Source organism: Hypomesus transpacificus, unplaced genomic scaffold (assembly GCF_021917145.1).
Source record: "Hypomesus transpacificus isolate Combined female unplaced genomic scaffold, fHypTra1 scaffold_52, whole genome shotgun sequence".
Taxonomy (NCBI): Eukaryota; Metazoa; Chordata; class Actinopteri; order Osmeriformes; family Osmeridae; genus Hypomesus; species Hypomesus transpacificus.
The window spans coordinates 387,750-407,876 of record NW_025814031.1 but is presented as its reverse complement, the minus strand read 5'-3'; the positions used below and the strand labels follow the sequence as shown (position 1 = coordinate 407,876).

At 41.2% G+C, this 20,127-nt stretch overlaps 1 protein-coding gene across 1 annotated transcript; it reads right to left on the bottom strand.

Annotated features, from left to right (window-relative positions):
• Positions 1-15,134: 15,134 nt before the first annotated feature.
• anks4b (ankyrin repeat and sterile alpha motif domain containing 4B) lies at positions 15,135-19,872 on the bottom strand. Its single transcript, XM_047017371.1, has 2 exons — positions 18,594-19,872; positions 15,135-17,458 (listed from the first exon to the last, which is right to left on the bottom strand). Exons 1-2 carry the CDS (start codon positions 18,752-18,754, stop codon positions 16,294-16,296), a joined length of 1,326 nt encoding a protein of 441 aa, XP_046873327.1. The 5' UTR covers positions 18,755-19,872; the 3' UTR covers positions 15,135-16,293.
• Positions 19,873-20,127: the final 255 nt, after the last annotated feature.

Genomic DNA, 20,127 nt, shown 5'->3' with positions numbered 1-20,127 from the left:
CCAGGTATTTACATCAGGATCTGATGCACAAATTAGAAAATATCACCTTTTTGTTCGAACCCACCCATTTGTCACGTGAGCAAAAGTATTGGAACATGTGACTGACAGGTGTGTTTTGTTGCCCAGGTGTGTCCTATTACATACATTATTCAATCAATAAATACCACTGAATGTCTACACTCAGGTTCAGATTGGGTAAGATAGGTTTTGTCTATGCAGACTGTATTCAGAGGTGAAAACAACATGAAAACCAGAGCGCTGTCTTTGGGTGAAAAACAAGCAATTGTGAGTCTTAGAGAAGATGGAAAATCAATCAGAGCCATTGCAGAAACATTGGCCATAGCCAGTACAACCATTTGGAATGTCCTGAAGAAGAAGAAAACTACTGGTGTACTAAGTAACAGACGTCGAACAGGTAGACCAAGGAAAACATCAGCAGTTGATGACAGAAACATTGTGAGAGCTGTAAAGAAAGACCCTAAAACAACTGTTAGTGAGATCAGCAACAACCTCCAGATGGCAGGAGTGAAGGTATCACTATCTACTGTTCGCAGAAGACTTCATGAACAAAAGTACAAGGGCTACACCAGAAGATGCAAACCACTCATTAGCAAGAAGAATAGGAAGGCCAGGCTGGAATTTGCCAAAAAGTACAGAGATGAACCTCAAAAATTCTGGGACAAAGTTTTATGGACTGATGAGACAAAGATTAACTTTTACCAAAGTGATGGAAAGGCTAAAGTTTGGAGAAAGAAAGGAACTGCTCATGATCCCAAACACACAAGCTCATCTGTGAAACACGGTGGAGGTAATGTCATGGCTTGGGCTTGCATGGCTTCTTCTGGGACGGGCTCATTAATCTTCATTGAGGATGTAACACATGATGGCAGCAGCAAAATGAACTCGGAAGTCTACAGAAACATTTTGTCTGCCAATTTAAGGAAAGATGCAACCAAACTGATTGGCAGAGCCTTCATCATGCAGCAAGATAACGACCCAAAACACACTGCCAAAACAACAAAGGAGTTCATCAGGGGCAAGAAATGAAAGGTATTAGACTGGCCAAGTCAATCTCCAGACTTAAACCCTATAGAGCATGCATTTTACCTGCTTAAGAGGAGACTGAAGGGAGGAACCCCACAAAACAAACAACAACTGAAAGAGGCTGCAGTGAAAGCCTGGGAAAGCATCAAAAAGGAAGAATGCAAAAGTTTGGTGACGTCAATGGGTCACAGACTTGCTGCAGTTATTGAAAGCAAAGGATTTGCAACTAAATATTAAGTCTTATTCACTTAAATATGTTTTAAGTATATCTGTTCCAATACTTTTGATCACATGACAAATGGGTGGATTCAAACAAAATGTGATATTTTCTTAGTTGTGCATCAGATCCTGATGTAAATACCTGGAAATAAAAGCTGAAACGTTGATCTCTGGTCTCACGTTCATTATTTGATGTCAAGCCCAAATGTTTTCAGTCTACAGCAAAAATAAAGGAATTCGCCTCACTGTTCCAATACTTTTGGAGGGCACTGTACATTGTTTACGTTTAACAATTAGTAAACAAACAATGAAAATCCCTCCTCCATATCACTCCATCAACCCATCTTGTTATGAAACAAGCTACATTCACTTCTTCTTCTCGTTTTATAATTTAATGTCGAGCAGTAACATACATTCACTACTGCAGGAAAATATTGATTATCTTGTTCTGGTCCATGGTTATCCAATTCAAAAGGTGGCAATCACAGAAATCTAGCTTCTACCAGATCCTGTTCTAAGCCTGAACGGACTGTCTGGCCTCAGTATTTAGTAATGCTGCACTTGTTGCTGGAAGCGTGGAGAAACACAAGGCAGCTGTTACCATCAATGCCACCATGGATGACTATCCTCCATCTGAAATCACAACAAACATAACATTGGACTTTGTCAATATAAGCATCTATATTTCAAGGTGCTACTACTGTATCAATAACCGAAGTAGCAGCAACATCATGAAACTATTCTTATCCACGTCAGTTCTTGCTCTAGTTTATGAACAAGTGAGCTACCTGATGTGTTTGAGATGTTACAACCTAGAGTTTCAATAACCAAGACATACTAAGAAAATGAGTGACTGAGCATCTACCTTCAGTCTGTAGTTTTCATCGATGTGTCATCAAGAATTCAGAGCAGCAACACTGTACCTTCTGTGCAGCCTCTGCGACATTGATGGGAGGCAGCTGCCCTCAGGTTAATGCAAAGTATCTGACAAGACAGAAAGAGTGACAATGCATCACTAGAGTAATTGATTATTGACAATCCATTCATGCCAAAATTGTGGAAACCATGCATTTAAAAAGGTTTGCATTTCATAGCATTCAACCCCAAGCACAACTGACCTCAGATGTGGTTTTGAGTGTAGTGGAACACGTGGAGAATATCCTCCATCTATCATCAGACCCCTCAGCTGCTCTCGGGTGGTGGCATAACGAGGAGCACCTCTAGCTCCACTCCAAGTCAATGGAGCCTGGTAACCAGTTGGGCGACAACAGGTGTTACGTCCCAACTGGTTCCCAATTCAACTGGTTCCCCAGCTGTGCGTGCACCTATCAGTCCGCCTCCATCACCAGAATCGTCACAAATTCGCAAACATATTACTGGCGATTTTCAAGTCGGATCTCATATTTGCTGCGGCAAATATGAAAGTAGGCCAATTGCCTACGTGCGCACTACATAAGGCTACCATTTGCGACAAAATAAATGGAGACAAAATAAAACATTTGCAGAATCGCATGAAGTGGGATTAGATCCCACTAGAGAAAAAATACGTTCACACGTAAGTCCGATGACTTATGCCACGTGCCATACCAGCTCTGAAATGTAGGCAATATGATTACGTACTTGTTAACTACGTTGGCCTTCAGGTAACATTTTGATTTGGCTTCTTCTGAATCAACTGGTTCCCATAGACACTACCCGAATGTAGGCTACTAATCACGTATTTGGGGTTGTTCAGAGGCAATAGTCGTATTTACCACGACATCAAAGCTCCTTCTGACACCACATATTAAAAATTAATACAAAGAACGTCGCTGCTAACCCAGACAATACAATCAAAATACGCGTAACACAACATGGAAACATTTGTTTCCTATGCGATTTGTGTAGCCTATGGCTGAGTGTTTCTTCGCTATATCTTTTGAAATCAATTCATTTCATAATTGAATATTCTGAACAAATGTAGTGAGCGCAACATTACAGCCAAGCACACCATAATAAATAAATAGCTAAGAAAATAAAAGATTCGAGTTGGATTTGATACCACGAGCAAAAACACCTGCATCTTTACAATCCGTTGCATTATACTGTGAGCCACTGAAGCACATGCATGGAACGGTCACAACATTTTTAAGAACGTTGGCCTTCAGGCAACATGTTGTTTTGGTTCTTCTGAATCAACTAGTTACCCTGGACACCACCCGAATGTAGGCTACTCATCACGTAGACTACTTGGAGTTGTCTCAAGGCAATAGCCATATTAACCACCTATCTTTTGGGGTTAGGCTACTGGAATTCACCCAAAACAGCTGGTTACCTGTTAGGGTTACTTTGCCATGATTATCAGAAGTATGATCATGTCTGTGCCCACGTTTCTATATCATACAGCGACGATTTAAGTATTACTTCGCAATATGTGATGTCATTAGCCTAAGAGTCTGTGATATCGTGGTTAATATGGCCTTGAGACAACTCCAAGTACGTGATGAGTAGCCTACATTCGGGTAGTGTCTACGGTAACTAGTTGATTCAGAAGAACCAAAACAACATGTTGCCTGAAGGCCAACTTTCTTAACAATTTTGTGACCATTACATGCATGTGCTTCAGTGGCTCACAGTATAATGCAATGGTTTGTAATAATGCAGGTGTTTTTTGCTCGTGGTATCGAATCCAACTCAAATCTTTTTTATTTTCTTAGCTTCCATTTATTATGGTGTGCTTGGCTGTAATGTAGCACTCACTACATTTGTTCAGAATATTCAAAGATATAGCGAAGAAACACTCAGCCATAGGTTACACAAATCGCATAGGAAACGAATGTTTCCATGTTGTGTTACGCGTATTTTGATCGTATTGTCTGGGTTAGCAGCAACGTTCTTCGTATTAATTTTTAATATGTGGTGTCAGAAGGAGCTTTGATGTCGTGGTAAATACAACTATTGCCTCTGAACAACCCCAAATACGTGATTAGTAGCCTACATTCGGGTAGTGTCTATGGGAACCAGTTGATTCAGAAGAAGCCAAATCAAAATGTTACCTGAAGGCCAACGTAGTTAACAAGTACGTAATCATATTGCCTACATTTCAGAGCTGGTATGGCACGTGGCATAAGTCATCGGACTTACGTGTGAACTTATTTTTGCTCTAGTGGGATCGATTCTGGTGATGGAGGAAGACTGATGCGTGAACGCACAGCTGGGGAACCAGTTAGCGTGGTAACCAGTTGGGCGACAACACCGGTGTTACAAGCCAACTGGTTTTCAAGCCAACTGGTTTCCCAGCTGTGCGTGCACCTATCAGTCCGCCTCTATCACCAGATTCGTCACAAATTCACAAACATATTACTGGCGATTTGCAAGTCGGATCTCATATTTGCTGCGGCAAATATGAAAGTAGGCCAATAGGCTACGTGCGCACTACATTAGGCCACCATTTGCGACAAAATAAATGGAGACTAAATAAAACATTTGCAGGCTCGCATGAAGTGGGATTCGATCCCACTAGAGCAAAAATACGTGCACACGTAAGTCCGTAGACTTACATCAGAGAATGTCTAATAAAGAGAGAACTCCCACTCTCGGGAAACTTCCGGGTTCTGAACTGGTTGCAGTTCCACTCAAGTTCCATATGAGGGATTTTGAGGGGTATAGCTCCATAGACCTCCATTCATTCTGCACTCGACCGTTAGCGCCCTCATATGGAACTTGAGTGGAACTGCAAGCAGTTCAGAACCTGGAAGTTTCCTGAGAGTGGGAGTTCTCTCTTTATTAGACATTCTCTGGCTATACCCCTCAAAATCCACTTTTCTCAGGATATAATTTTTTGTCTATTAATTTGAATTCTGAAATCGAAAGGGGAAGCAAAAAAAATACACACCACTGGGTGTTAGATTTTTTTTTAAGTTGCCTTTCGGTTCAAAAAAGCCTTTGAAAATGACATTGACAAGTACGTAATCATATTGCTCACATTTCAGAGCTGGTATGGGACGCGGTGTAAGTCTACGGACTTAAGTTTGCCCGTCTTTTTGCTCTAGTGGGATCGAATCCCACTTCATGCGAGCCTGCAAATGTTTTATTTTGTCTCCATTTATTTTGTCACAAATGGTAGCCTAATGTAGTGCGCACGTAGCCTATTGGCCTACTTTCATATTTGCCGCAGCAAATATGAGATCCGACTTGCAAATCGCCAGTAATATGTTTGTGAATTTGTGACGAATCTGGTGATAGAGGCGGACTGATAGGTGCACGCACAGCTGGGAAACCAGTTGGCTTTAAAACCAGTTGGCTTGTAACACCGGTAACAACGATAAGATAAAAGAAAAAGCTAACGCCAGCCAGGTTGAAGGTTAAGCTTGTTTGCCTTCAGCAGCGAGTTTGCCTCAAAATACAAACTAGATTGACTAATCGACTTTAAGTAACAATAAAAGACGAATCTCAAAAGAGTTTGCAGCACCGGAGGCTAACTCATTTTCCTAGCTACATAACTAGGGACAGATAGTTGGATATGGACTGTCCAGCCTTAACATGGCAGCTTTCACGGATAAAAACGAAACACAAATAGCTAGTCTTTATCCAATAGTCTAGACTAGTCAGTTACTGGCTTGCTAGCAAGGCAGAAATATAACAGTACATTTACATTTATTCAATTAGCAAACGCTTTTATCCAAAGCGACTTCCAAGAGAGAGCTTTACAAAGTGCATAGGTCACTGATAATAACAACAAGATAGCCCCTCAGCATTGCGGGTAGTCAAAAACAAGAAGTACATATTGTGAACAACCAAAAAATAGTGCTAAACGGAAGAAACCATAAGAGCATGTAGTTAAACAAGTTAAAATTACACAACATTAATCTCTAAGTGCAGGTGTACCTGTAGGAAAGCAATAAAAATAGGATTAACTAAAATAGAATACAACAGTTTAAATCAGCTACCACTAACCAACAAGAGCAACAGTCTAAGCAAGAGTCATTGTGATCCTTGAGGAAACTAGCGTTGGGTTCAGCAAACCATTCCTAAGTACCATTGTACTCCCGGAACAAGTGCGTCTTGAGCCTTCTCTTGAAGGTGGAGAGACAGTCCGTGTCTCTGATGGAGGTGGGGAGTTGATTCCACCACTGGGGTGCCAGGCAGGAGAAGAGCTTGTGCTGGGACCGGGCGATCTTGAGAGGTGGGACCGTAGCAACCATTTGCTAAAAACAAACATACAAAAGCTATCCGCAAAGCCAGTGAGCAAGTTTAACCCCATGTTAGCCTAGCTAGCCGGTGAAGATTACGATTCACGTCACAAATAATGATTTCGAAAAAAACTGTACCTTGTCAACGTGGACTGAAGGTCGTCGTGTCCAGCGTTATCAGATAACAAAAGCCGAGTGCAGTCATTTAGGGTCTGCTTGCAGTTTCGTTGGAAGTTCCTTCTTGCCATCTTAAACTTCTGACCGTGCTGGGCTAAACTTGTTTTGAATCGGCCGCTTCTACAGTGGGGAGGATCCATGGTACTTGAAAATACAGGGAGGAATCCAATCACACAAGCTCAGCTAACTGCAGGAGAAGCAAGGGAAATTGTGGGCAGTGATTTGCATGTGGCGTTCAGGCGTTTATTTAACGCCTGCAATTGCACGTGTAAATATGCACGCGTTTATATTTAATGCCTGCAATTGCACGTGTAAATATACACACGTTTATTTAACGCCTGCAATTGCACGTGTAAATATACACACGTTTATTTAACGCCTGCAAATGCACGTGTAAATATACATGCGTTTATTTAACGCCTTCAATTGCACGTGTAAATATACACACGCTTATTTAACGCCTGCAAATGCACGTGTAAATATACACACGTTTATTTAACGCCTGCAAGCCTTAACTAACGCGTACATTCATGTATAACTTTCGCCTGCACATTTACGGCTGCAGCCGCTTATGAAACAGCTGCAGGCGCTTGCTTCCTAAACGGGTGTCCAATCAAAAATACGCATTAAAATTACGCATACATATGACCCTTTTGGCTTTCCATACTCCCGACCAGGTTAGCCGTTCAGCATGTGTTACCAAGGCGATCTACCCCGGTAACAAGTGATCCACCGTCGTAGTACAGAAAACCCTGGGTTGAACCTGAAGTTACCTCGCTAACGCCAAATCTTGATTCGTAGTACAGGCCCCTGGTATCTGCAACAATTTAAAAATAGCCTCGTAATATTGTTTTGTCCATTTTGGATGTCAGAACCAGATTATGGGGAAAGTCGTGTTTTGTTTCATTTTGGAATTACGGAATATCCATATAAAACAAACGGTAACGAGCCATTTACTCGTTTGTTTGATCGGCCGTATTGTGCATACTGGCACAAGTGAAAAAGAGAGAGAGGAAGAGATGCTAAACCAGTCGTTCTCAAAGTGTGGTCCGCCACTGCCCCCGTAATGGTCCGCGACGGCCACAAGTAAATCATTGCGACATTTCTAACATACAACTCAGAACGAAGAGAACACAGTCAGTAGTGGCCTAATCTATTAAAGTAGGCGACACATGTTCCGCATTCTGACACCGCAGCACATGCACGGGTTGTACCATGTGAGGGATCGAGTTCTCCCCTCCCAAATAGAGTTGGTTGGGTCCATAACCCGTCTTTTCCAAAACTTTTTCTCAGATAGGCTACTGATAGCTGGGCCCAGAGCCATAGAAAAAGACAGTTGCGACACTTCCATAGACTCCCATTGTTATCGAGGAATGCGGAAGTAAAGCGTGTCCCACGCGACCTATAGTTCCAAACATTGTATTTTCCACCGTTGAACCCCGTTCATTTTCAGTGTCTCCGAAGTAAGTTAGCTGGTAAATTGATGAAAATCATGCATTTTTTCATATTTCAACCACCACATATCATTTGTTATGAGTAGTATTTCATATGGCCAACTTAAGATAACAATTTTCGTAAGATAATAGCTTGTTAGATTCTAAATGCAGTTAGAGTCAGACTGTAAGTCTAGTATCTTACGTACAGCTACACTTTTACTGTAGCTAGCTAAAGAGCATTTGTATCAGAACCAGAAGTCCGTTGGTTTATAGTCTGTCAAATTAGTTCTAGTTATTGGTGTTCGTTGGCGTACAAAGTTTGTCTTCTCTTATTTGCCTATAGAGCTGGCAACAATGAAAGGCAGATTATGGGGTCCGAAGTAAGTGAGCTGGTAAATTGATGAAAATCCTGTATTTTTTCATATTTCCACCACCACTTATCAATTGTTATTAGTAGTATTTCATATAGCCAGCTGTAGAGAAAATGTATCGTAAGATTATAGCTTGTTAGATTCTAAATGCAGTTTGCGCTAGACTATGGGTCTAGTATCTAGAGCTAAGCAACACTTTTACTGTAGCTAGCTAGAGAGCACGTGTATCATAACCAGAAGATCGTTGGTTTATAGTCTGTCAAATTAGTTCTAGTTATTGGTGTTCTTTGGCATACACTGTTTACAGAATCTGCTCTTATTAGCCTATAGTACATCTGATTAGAGCTAGCAACAATGAATTGCAGATTAAAGCCTTTGGGTACCATATCGTCTAGCAACGCTCGGCAGGAATTTCAGGTCCACTCAATAGCTAGCTAGTTAGCTCAACTAGATGCATCTACTACTGCGGTCTAAGGTTTGTGAAAAGCAGACATTTGGATCACCTGCTCACTACAAACAAAAGGAGTGGAAGAACACTGGACATATTGTACAATAAAATGTTTTATTGAATTGCAGTTGGTTGCCTTGTAAATTCTGTTCTATTTTTTTCTATTGAACAGTTGCTGGTGATCATGGTTAGATTCAACTTGCATCAAGTACTACAAACATAAGTGTTGTTAATGTGGTAAATTGTAAGTGGGCTGATGAAGAAGAAAAAAAAGTTGAACAAATCCCATTTACTTCAACAGTCGAAGGTTAAACGTTAAGTGGAACAATATAGGCTACTGCTAGCATAGCCATTTCTAGCTCTGCTTCACAATATTGCGTAATGTATTATAAGTTAATGTTATACATACATGTTAATAAAGTAGCATACATACATGATACAACACACCAGTAACCAATTGACATTGTGTTAATATACCATAGAATCACCGGGTCGTCACGGATCCAAGTAGATGGAGCTAACTGGTAGGGATCTGCACCGCCAATAAATCCTAATTTCTCAAAATATCGACCCTTTTCTTGTGGTCCAAGTCCTTCCCTATATGTAGACACATTTGCAGGCAACTTTCATTGACTAAGCAAATAAATGGGTTGCTAGTTTACCCATTTCGGATTGGTTTCAAACTTAGCAAAAATCAGGAAAAATTATTCTATGAAAAAGCTAGTAGTATGAGCCAGGTTCGAGAATCAAACAAAAATTTGGGGGGAGATAGTTTTGTAAATGTTGAATGGAGTTAATAGAATAAAAACGACCGGAAGAGTCGGAAACCTAACCGTACATGCAATACCACCTACATCCACCGGGGCCGTTGCTTCAAGCCGAGGGGCGAGGGGTGGGGGCTTGATTGTACTCCGTTCAGTTGTTTACACAGAGTGCCTCCAATATGGCCGCGCATCCGGGTTACCACCCAGAACGTGACGTCGGTGAAAACCCTCTATAATGGCCAATAATTTTCGCATTAAGTGTGGAAATCCCTATCTTGCATCACATCAAACCCATACGTCCTAGGTTTGGGCTTGAATGTTCACAACGTCTGGCTCCGTGCCTGATTAACATCGGATCGTTAAGCAGTCTCAAAACTTATATTTCTTTCTTAGCGGAAACCATAATTAGCAAAATACAATATCCCTTAGAAAATAATGTGCCGCTAACAATTGTATGGCGCCAGGTTTGGGTAGAAGGCCTGTTGTTCCGGGGATATACTATTTAGTTGGATGGTCCGTGAGTTTTTATTTATTGGCGAAGTGGTCCTTGGTCTGAAAAAGTTTGAGAAACACTGTGCTAAACGATTGGGGGTGTTATTACTTCCGAACACCAGAGGGGACCAACGACCTGTGATCTGTAGGCCTACACTGTTGACGACATAGCAGCATGTTCTTTAGTAGAAGACACACACACCAAACTGGAGGCACATGTTAACCGAGTTTGCTAGTTGCTACTTAGTTAATAAATCTTTGATGAACCCAAGTTTCTGTAATATATATTAGAAACATTACGAGACGTGGCTCCAGTGTGTGTTCAAACAAGGCCAAAAGTGCCAGATGGTATCAGTTGAAAAAGACAATCACACCTGTGCAAGAAACCCTCCCTAACCCTCCCTCCCCCCACCTAAATTACCTTTCAGCTCTGTTGTACGTTTTAATGAAGTGCATTGAGGCAATCAGTGAGCAAGTCTTCCCTTTTTATTCATAAAAAAACATAATATTTTTCCATCAATGTACAACACGTTTTAGCCAACATCAATGCATTCATACCCTGTAACACACCATTTTAAAATGTCCTTTGAAAGAAAATTACTGTTCTGCTTGTGACGATTCGTATATTAGCCCATACTTCTGTGCTTAAAGTTAGTATACTAGCTTGAGACCACCGTAGCTATGGAGATGAGAGTGAATGCGAGGGGCGGCTGTGTCTGCATATAATTTTTCTTGTTGTTTGTTCATAATTTAAATATAAAGTTAGTTCCAACCAACTAGGCCAACTTTAATTGTACAGGAGGCATTCCATGAGTGCTGAAATTTGACAGCCTCAGACAGCATGTCTGCCACTGGGCCTTATGTAAAGGCTCTTGTCTTGATTTGCAATGTCGCTAGGGGAGGTTCTAGACCATGGAGGGGGGGGGGGCAGTTACATTGGGGCCAGTGGTGCTGTTAGAGGGGCCAGTTACATTAAACATTATTGTTGTCATATATTTTTCTTCATTGCAGTGCAAGCATTAACAGGCAAAAGCAGTGGCACCCCCATAAATGTTTCATAGGAGTGGCCAGATGGGGCCACTGAAATCTTGGGGTGGCACTCCAAAATCAAAAGCCATAACTGAATTTCAGGGATTGTATTATGCTGTTGTAGTATATAACTTAGTTGAAAACAGCAGTGGGCTGGGGAAGGGTGATAGGACCTGAGTGTGGAGATACATTTATATGCCGGATTGTTTTGATATACAGTACACAGTCATCTTTTATGCAGGATACAGAGAGAATATAGTATAGAGACTTGAACAATTGGAAAGTGTGAGAAGGTAAAGTGAGTGGAGAAAAAGAGAAGCAGAAAAGTGCGACACCATCCCATTACCATTATCTCTAATTCATTCTCCTCAGTCTCATCTGTGTTGTATGTCTGCAAACTGCTATAGTATGGGCCTACACACAAGTTATTAAAGGGGCAATTGACTGCAAAACCGATTTTACCTCGTCATTGTTGAAAAACGACAGTTCGGAGGGTAAACTGAACATACCGTGAATATCAAAGTCCATTGACACCTCTTTCCTATTCAAATCTCAAAAAGAAAAAATTTGGCTGTAAAACGCTAGCTTTTCAACAAAGCCATCGGTCCTACGTAGGACCGGTGATCGCCCTCTTATTGGCTCTGGTCTGTATCTTTGTCACGCCCCAGAATTTACATCCAGACCAGCCCGAGGTAGCGTCTATCTCCGATACTAGTTTAGCTGCGCGCTGCTCTGTGTAGGCTACTTATAAGGAATTACAAAGAAGAACGTTTTGAATTATAACAAGGATATTGAAAATGGACCACGGTCGTAAATGCTGTGTTCCAGGCTGTACAGGGAAGGCTAACACTCACAGTCTTCCCAAGGAGCCAAACATTCAACAGGCATGGCTGCTGTTGTCTACGAGAAGATTCCGGCGAAGTTCGACACTCAATCATTCATTTGCTCTGAACATTTCACCCAAGACAGTTTTGACAACCTTGGACAATTTCAAGCAGGATATGCTAGGAAGCTGAACCTGGAAAGAGGTGCTGTTCCAACCGTATGCTCATTGCAACCGCAAGCTATAAGGACAGTATGATGTTGTGCTAACAGTTATTAGAATTGCTAACGTTTCCTGTATAGCATACCAGGTAGAATGCTAAATACGTTTCTACACACATCAAATGACTCTAGCTAGACTAGCTGCTTATTGCTAACGCCTGTCTAGGTAATCTATTTGAAAGAACTGGAGAAAGGCAGGTTTTAGATACAGGATACGTTAGCATTGCTACTAACTGTTACTAGTAACACCTAGACTGTAGGCATGTAAACAAGTTTGGCTTGCTAGTTGACGCAAGACCATAGAATGTGTGATAATTTAGCCTAGTTTTTGGCAATGGGGCTAACGTTGATTCATGTTCCTGACTGTGTTTCATTCAAATAAATAACCTGTGTAATGAAAATCTACAATTCACGATGCATGTTTGTCCAGATCTTTGTCATGTTATTTTACAGCAAGATATCTAGAGCTAGCTTAGCTAGCTAACTGAAGCTGAGTAGAATCACGATATGGTTTGGTTGCTAAGCTGTAGCCTAATGTTCTACCCACCTAAGTCAATCCAGTTTGCTTCAACAACAGAAGTGGAAACAAGTAATGTTATCATTTTAAATGATATATAGTCAATCTTTTGAAAACAGTGTTGTGTAGACACAATAGATTTATTCGCGCGTTTTTATTTCAAGTCTCCAACTTTGGTGTTTCAGCGAGTGCCGCTGTTGGTCGTGTTGCGTTTTTGCTCCCAGCTTCACTCGTTGATAACCAACCAATCAGCGCGCAGCTTATCTAAATATTAATGAGCATACCATAAAAGGAGAAAAGCTAGTGTTTTTTCCCGGGAACATTTCAGAGGATCTGTCAGAGGGCATAGAACAGCACCCGGGCCATTTTCAACCCAACCAATGTTACATACCCTATTCGGAGACCTTAAGGAACAGTGTGAAATACCCCAAAAAAACAGTCAATTGCCCCTTTAAAGTCATTGGACTTGTGTGGGGAGGATTTGACGTGTGATGACTGTACTCCTCCACAGATACCATGGGCTTGGATATGGAGTTGGACCAGTTACTATTCACTTTGACTTGATGCCTGTGACCTGTTGAATGCAACTGGTGTTGGAAAACACATGTAGTATGGCAGAATAGAGGAACTGGTTTGGTCCCTGGTTAGTCCCCAAAAATGTTGCAGAAAAAGCAGAAAATATGAGATGGCATTGCATCAAGGCCCAATTGGAGCAGAAGTCATAGGATATTTACAATTGTAGTAGGCCAAAATATGTGTTTTAAAAGTTCAGGAGTGTAATGTGTTGGATATAAAAGGTGTAGCACAGACAAAAAAAATCTGATTTTCCTGGGAACTCTCTCGTTGCTGCTCCGTGCAGTTTTTGGACTTTGTTGAATTTGGACATAGACTATGATCAGAACTTTGAAAAAAGTATTCACAACAGTGCCTCTGTCAGTTGTATGTCTATGTAAAATGTAGAGCTGTCAAACGATTACAATATTTAATCGCGATTAATCGCATTAATGTCATAGTTAACTCGCGATTAATCGCATTTAATCGCACATTTTTATCTATTCTAAATGTCCCTTGATTTCTTTTTCATCCATTCTTTTTTCAAATTTTAATGCTCTTATCAACATGGTAAAGTGGTTTGGATTGCTTTGTGCAAATGTTTTTTTTTTATTGAAAACAACATTGCAATCGCCTGGCTTTGACGAGCGGGCGGAGAACTCGCATCAGCTGTCTGCTTGGCCATCAACATGGTATTTTAGGCTCCACGACGTGCTGCGATGATAGCTCAGTTCACAACGACAGAACACACTGATCACTTTGGTCTTGTCAATGGCCCATTTGGCAACCTTTTAAAAGTAAACTTTCCATTCAGAATCTTATTGGCATCCATTTCGGCGTCTGGCGCTGGCAATCAACTCAAAACGTAACGTTAGCCTACTACCAGAGAATGTCTAATATCCGTAAACGGGCTCTGCTACAACTCTTTAGCCGGCTCGCAAGCCCAAACAAGTGTGTGGCGTGCCTGTTGTTTTGTTTCCGGTCTAGCTAGATCCGGTGTGGTATTGTAGTTTTTCTAACGTCAGTGGTTGTTGCAACAGAATGTGAAAAAACGACAAAGTTTGCTAGGTCAAAAAAAGCGTTAATCGCGCGATAAAAAAATGTACGCCGTTAATTTGGGTTTGCGTTAACGCCGTTAATAACACGTTTAACTGACAGCACTAGTAAAATGCAAAGGTAGCCTTCATGACCTCAACTTGCTCACTATGATTGCCTCAATGTACTTAATTAAAACATATAACAGAGCTGAAAGCTGTAATTTAGGTGGGGGGAAGGAGGGTTGGGGCGTGGAGTGTTTCTTGCACTACTTAACTAAGTAGCAACTAGCAAACTCGGTCAACATGTGCCTCCAGTTTGGTGTGTGTCTTCTACTAAAGAAACTGCTGCTAATTCTCACAGTCAGATGGCTGAGCGGTGAGGGAGTCAGGCTAGTAATCTGAAGGTTGCCAGATCAATTCCCCGCCATACCAAATGACGTTGTGTCCTTGGGCAAGGCACTTCACCCTACTTGCCTCGGGAGCAATGTCCCTGTACTTACTGTAAGTCGCTCTGCTAAATGTAAATGTAATTCGTCAAGATTGTAGGCCTACAGATCACAGGAAAATGTAAAAAAAAACTAGTCGTTGCTGCCCTCTGGTGTTTGATAGTAATAACACCCCCAATCATTACAAGTCTCTCCCCCGCTCTCTCTCTTTCACTTGATAAATGTCAAACCTATTTACGTTTTTAGGGGCATATTTTCAGTTACCAGATGGTACTGTTTCAATCGCTTTTCTATCTAATACTGCCGGTGACAACGTTAGAATAGCTTGTTTCAAGGGGGTTCAGCTTGTTTCAAAGGTGGGGGTGATGACACTGTACCCAGCTAACAAAATGACGTCCCCAGGACGTCCCTTGTTTGCTGGGTAGCTAGATAGCCTAGCTTATATGGACATTAAACCAACAGGTTAATACCACTCACAGATTGGCTACCCACCTTTCTTGGTAAAACTGGGTTACTGATTGAAACCCTTTCTTTTGTCTATTCTCTCTTTTTTTCTGATCTTTTCCGAAACCCTGATTTGTGTTTACGGCCCGACATTCTAGCGACTAGCGCATCTACTGACTGCAACTAAACACCGTCACCGATAAGTGCGCTAAGGCAGGATCAAACCATTTCATGCAGATACAGGGGGATGGTCGGTCAATATGGATGTTTACTTTTTGGTCAATAGGGATATTTAACCTTTATTGCCAAACACAAGTGAAAACAAAGAGATCATTCATTGTATTATTATACTTTAAATGTATTATATACTTGATGATGGTTTATATAATATAATTTTATATTACTTTTTGCGGCGCCCCTGCTTGTGCCAGTGTGCATAATACAGCCGATCAAACAAATGAGTAAATGGCTCGTTATACCGTTTGTGTTATATGGATATTCCGTAATTCCAAAATGAAACAAAACAACGGAATCCACGTATTTCCCCATCATCTGCTTCTTACATCCGAAATGGACAAATCAATATTACAAGCCTATTTTTCATGTTTTGCAGACTTAATTCTAAAAGTATGAACCTCACTGCTGCAAATGAACTACACTATATTTCGATTGAAAATATGAAACATTTAATTTTGGTTGTGATGAAAATAGGACATACAATACAAATCAACATAATACAGCTGGCACAAAATATTTTTTCTTATGAATGTCAATTATGAAATCTTATTATGAAAGTCAAATATTTAGGAAAGATTAGCGAAAGTAGTTAATAGGAAAGCATCTTTTTCAGTGCTCATATCAGTAATTGTGTATATCCTCAGAGCCTTAGGAGCAAGTTGTTCAATAAAAAAAACTGTCAGTATTACTTGACTTTCACTTATTCAGCTGATAACTGAAGTGAGAACCATTTAATCACACTTGGCGAGTGAGCATTCCCAAACACCAAAGAAACGGTATACTATATTATCTCTGTATTAAATAAACTTTTAACTTTTCATTTCACAAGCATAGGCACAATGTAAGTGAGGCCCCCCCTCTCTCATTACAGGAAGCTGTCCTTCATGATGCCAGGCTTCTGCAGAGCATTCTTCCTTCGAGTAGCAGCTTCCAGAATCTTCTTCCTGGGTCCCAGCTGGATGCGGATGCCCTTGAGGTCCTCATCAGTGCAGAGCATGAGGGCCTCCAGGTCTAGCTGCTCCCTGGTGAATGCAGGGGCAAATTCGGGCAGGGAAAGGGCAGACAGAAAGGCATCTAGAGGAGAAGTGTCCTCATCCTCCTCATCATCCAAACCCAGTTCCTCCTGGTTCCAGGGCAGATCGGCATTTTCAGCATCATCCCCCAAACTGCTGTCAACTACTTCCGATTCAAACACCTCCTTGCGGATGAGGTAGCCCAGGTCCTCTGTGTCTCTGCTAGGGAAGTCGTCTGGTTCCAACCCCATTTCCATGGAGAAGTTTTTCCTGAAGACCATGTTGCCTAGACCTGGACGTTTAAAGATAGACTCCTTGGTTTGGGTAGACCAGTCTCCATCTTCAACATTATCATCTTCAAAGCCTTCCATACTTTCTCTTGTGTCATCATTTGCCTCAATCTCGTCCTGCTCGCTGAAGACACCCATGAACTCTGGCTTCCCTGCAGTACCGTTCTCCTGTTTGACAAAGATTACGTTCCTGTCTCCTCCCGCCCTCTCTGTTCCCCCTTTCTCTTTCTTACCAAACTTCCGTTGGAGGGTCCCCTTTACTCTGGCTGTGAGGGACCCTGAGGTGTCTGCAGCAATGAGCTTGGAGAACTGCTCGTTGACACTGTTAATGGTTCCCGTGTTGGAGAATGAAGCTACGCCGGCTTCAGAGACAGACCCTCCACTGCCCACTCCACGGTACATCTTATCCATCTTGCTCTGGTGCCTCTTCTTGACCTTCTCGCACACTTTCACCCGTCTCTCAGCCTCTTTGGTGGCCTCCTGCTTCAGTCGGGCCACTTTCTTGGCATTCTGGCTGGTCTGCTGTGAGGCAGCTAAGTCCAGGAAGCGCACGCAGTCCATGCGGTCACGTGATGCAGCCACGTCCATGGCCGTGTGGAAATCATTGTCCAAGGAGAAGAGATTTGCACCAAAGTTAACCAGGAAGCTGAGGATGTGCATGTGGCCATTGGTGGCAGCATGGTGCAAAGGAGTGTTGCCCCAGATGTCACTCCTGTTAGGATCCCCTCTGTCAGATAAAGATAAACACAACTCATAACATATTGGTAAAATACGCAAAATGTGCTTTTAAAACCTTAATCCTGAAACAACAAATAATCTTAAAGTTGTATATGATTAATTGAGCCGTATGACATTATTCCATTTATATTCCAAATACTAAAAGGTAAATCAGAAAGGTCTCTTCACTAAGGCTGTACTCAGGGTGTGGAAACCCAGCCCTTATGGGAGTTACTTGGTCAGCCATTAAGAATGAAAGTCCTCGTATGCCCCATCCCTCCAGCCATAAAACTCTGAGCTGTATCTTAGCAACAGTTTATCATAAACCCAAGTTTGCTGTAGCATATCACATCACTGTGCTGCTAACGCCCAAAATTTGGGTTACAGAATTCAAGGTTGCTCAATGCTGTATTCTTTAACTATAAAATTTGTTTATAGAAATGTGTATAATTCTTTCTCAAATATTCACAAGATGTAGAAGAATTACCCCCCCCCCCCCCTCCCCCATCTGAGAGAGTGAAAGGACCCATTGTGCTTCATTGAAATCATTTCCTTGCCTCATTTAACATCTAGCTCAATTCATTGGAAAGAATGTCTAGTCAAAAAATTTGACATCACAGATGAGTTATGTTTTGGGGTATAATAAATACTAGTGGAGTGTTTGGCATTTTAATGGACAATAAAGTGGCCGTTTGGCCGTTGGAATTGTATCACCAATTTAAGTTTCCTCATAGTGTAACTTTCATAGTTTCCTCATATAGTGTAAGTTTCAGAGTTTGCCAAATTAATTACAGACTCACAACAGTGCTTTAAGTAGAAGCTACACAATATCTACTTTCTCTTCTATATTTCTGTGTTAAAGTGTGTGTTAAACCTGTTTACCAGATAGAAAGCTGCTTTGATAATTTACATTCGTAGCCACCACTGATCGTTTATTTCAACCTCGGGACTTTCTTCAGTACAATGGCACGATCCGTTGACTAGGTCATACAATGGCGAATCGTCGAAATACAGACGAAAACTGCAAATTACTTCATCTCATTGGCTATAACTTTGTGAAAGAAACACCTCAATGAATTAGATGAAAAATGACTGTTTCTTAATGTAAATGTGAAATATAAAGACCGAATATAAATTATGCTTACCCTCTACTACATATGAGTTGGAGGGCATCAATATGTCCATGAAAAGCAGCCCATAACGTTGGCGTCATTCCATCTTCGTCCGGAGTGTTGAGGTCTTTCCTTGTGGCCTCTTTCAAGAGGTCCAAGTAGCCATCAATCGCCGCTTTGTGATACCTAGACATGACTGACTGTAGAATGCTACACACTTTAGCAGTTAAAAGATCAGAGCCATTAATAGCAAAGACTAATATTCTAGCATGTTCCTTCACACACGTTGGAGTGCGTTAATGGCGCATTGGACATCCAAATGAAATGGTCAGTGCACTGGGCGTCTTCGTATCAGTGGCAAAACCATAAAACAAAAGTACAAAGTTCGCAGCTGATTCGTCATCTCATATCTTTTACAACGTTTAAACATTTAAAGTAGGCCTATTCGATTGGCAAAATGGTCAAAAAGTTCAAGAGAAAAACTTTGTGCCAGCCCAGTACTGTGAGTATCACATAGGTGATTGAACGCTTCAGTTAATCGGTTGGGCAAATTATTTTGTCACGTAGTCCTAAATAATAAATCACTACCTATGACTTTAGGTCATAATATTGGGCAAGGTGCATTTATTTAAGCGCATGTGGTAGAGCTGACTTGCAGCGCGTTGGGCACACGCCGTCTTAGGGGTGGGGTGTATATATTATCGAAGGCCGATTGTGCCAAAACGTCTGAACTCTCGTTCGTGTACAGACGTCAAAAATGGACGTGTACAAACGTTTTGAAAACGGCCGTTTTTGACGTCTGTACACGTTTGAAATTGGGTGCTACCACTTCATTTTTTTCTGAGGGGAAACCAAATAACGATTATTGCAAGAGAGAAAACCTTTCAACACTCCACCAATCTTGATTGAATTAAGGTTAAGAAATCGGCTAATATAAATTGGCAGTGACATTATCAACAACTGTAGGCTATTTTGTAAGTTACTGAAAAAATGATTACGTTTGTAGGCCTATGCTATATCATATTCACATTTCGAAAAAGGTATACATTTAAGTTAGTTAAAATGCCCACTAGATGGCAGTGTGAGTGCAAAAATAGTAAGGGCAGAGCCTCTAGTCAATGTGATGGGTATAGACAAGTTTACGCACCAAAACTAGGGGGCTGCCATAACTCTACAAATGTGCACTTTATTTCCACCGAAAGTGGTTTGCACAGCGATGTCGATGCTAGCTTGGGAGCACGGTTCTACTACTTTGACATACTTGTCGTTCGACATTTACTACTGGATAAGTTGCCTACGTCGTCGCCATACTTTAAAGTACATTTTAGAGTAGATTTATTGTTATAAAGCTTTTGCCAGTCCATCATTTTGGAGCTTTTAACATGGAGCAAAGGTCAGAAGATGACTTTAGTCGGTGATTCATTAGAACATTTGTTGTCTAGCTGTTCAATCTCTCAGCAAAATGTAGGCTAATTATTTGGCTAAAGGATGCGTATCAAACAGAAGTTGTTCAATAAATTCGTAGCCCGACATTAAAAACATTTATAGTCGGTTGACTGATCGCGTT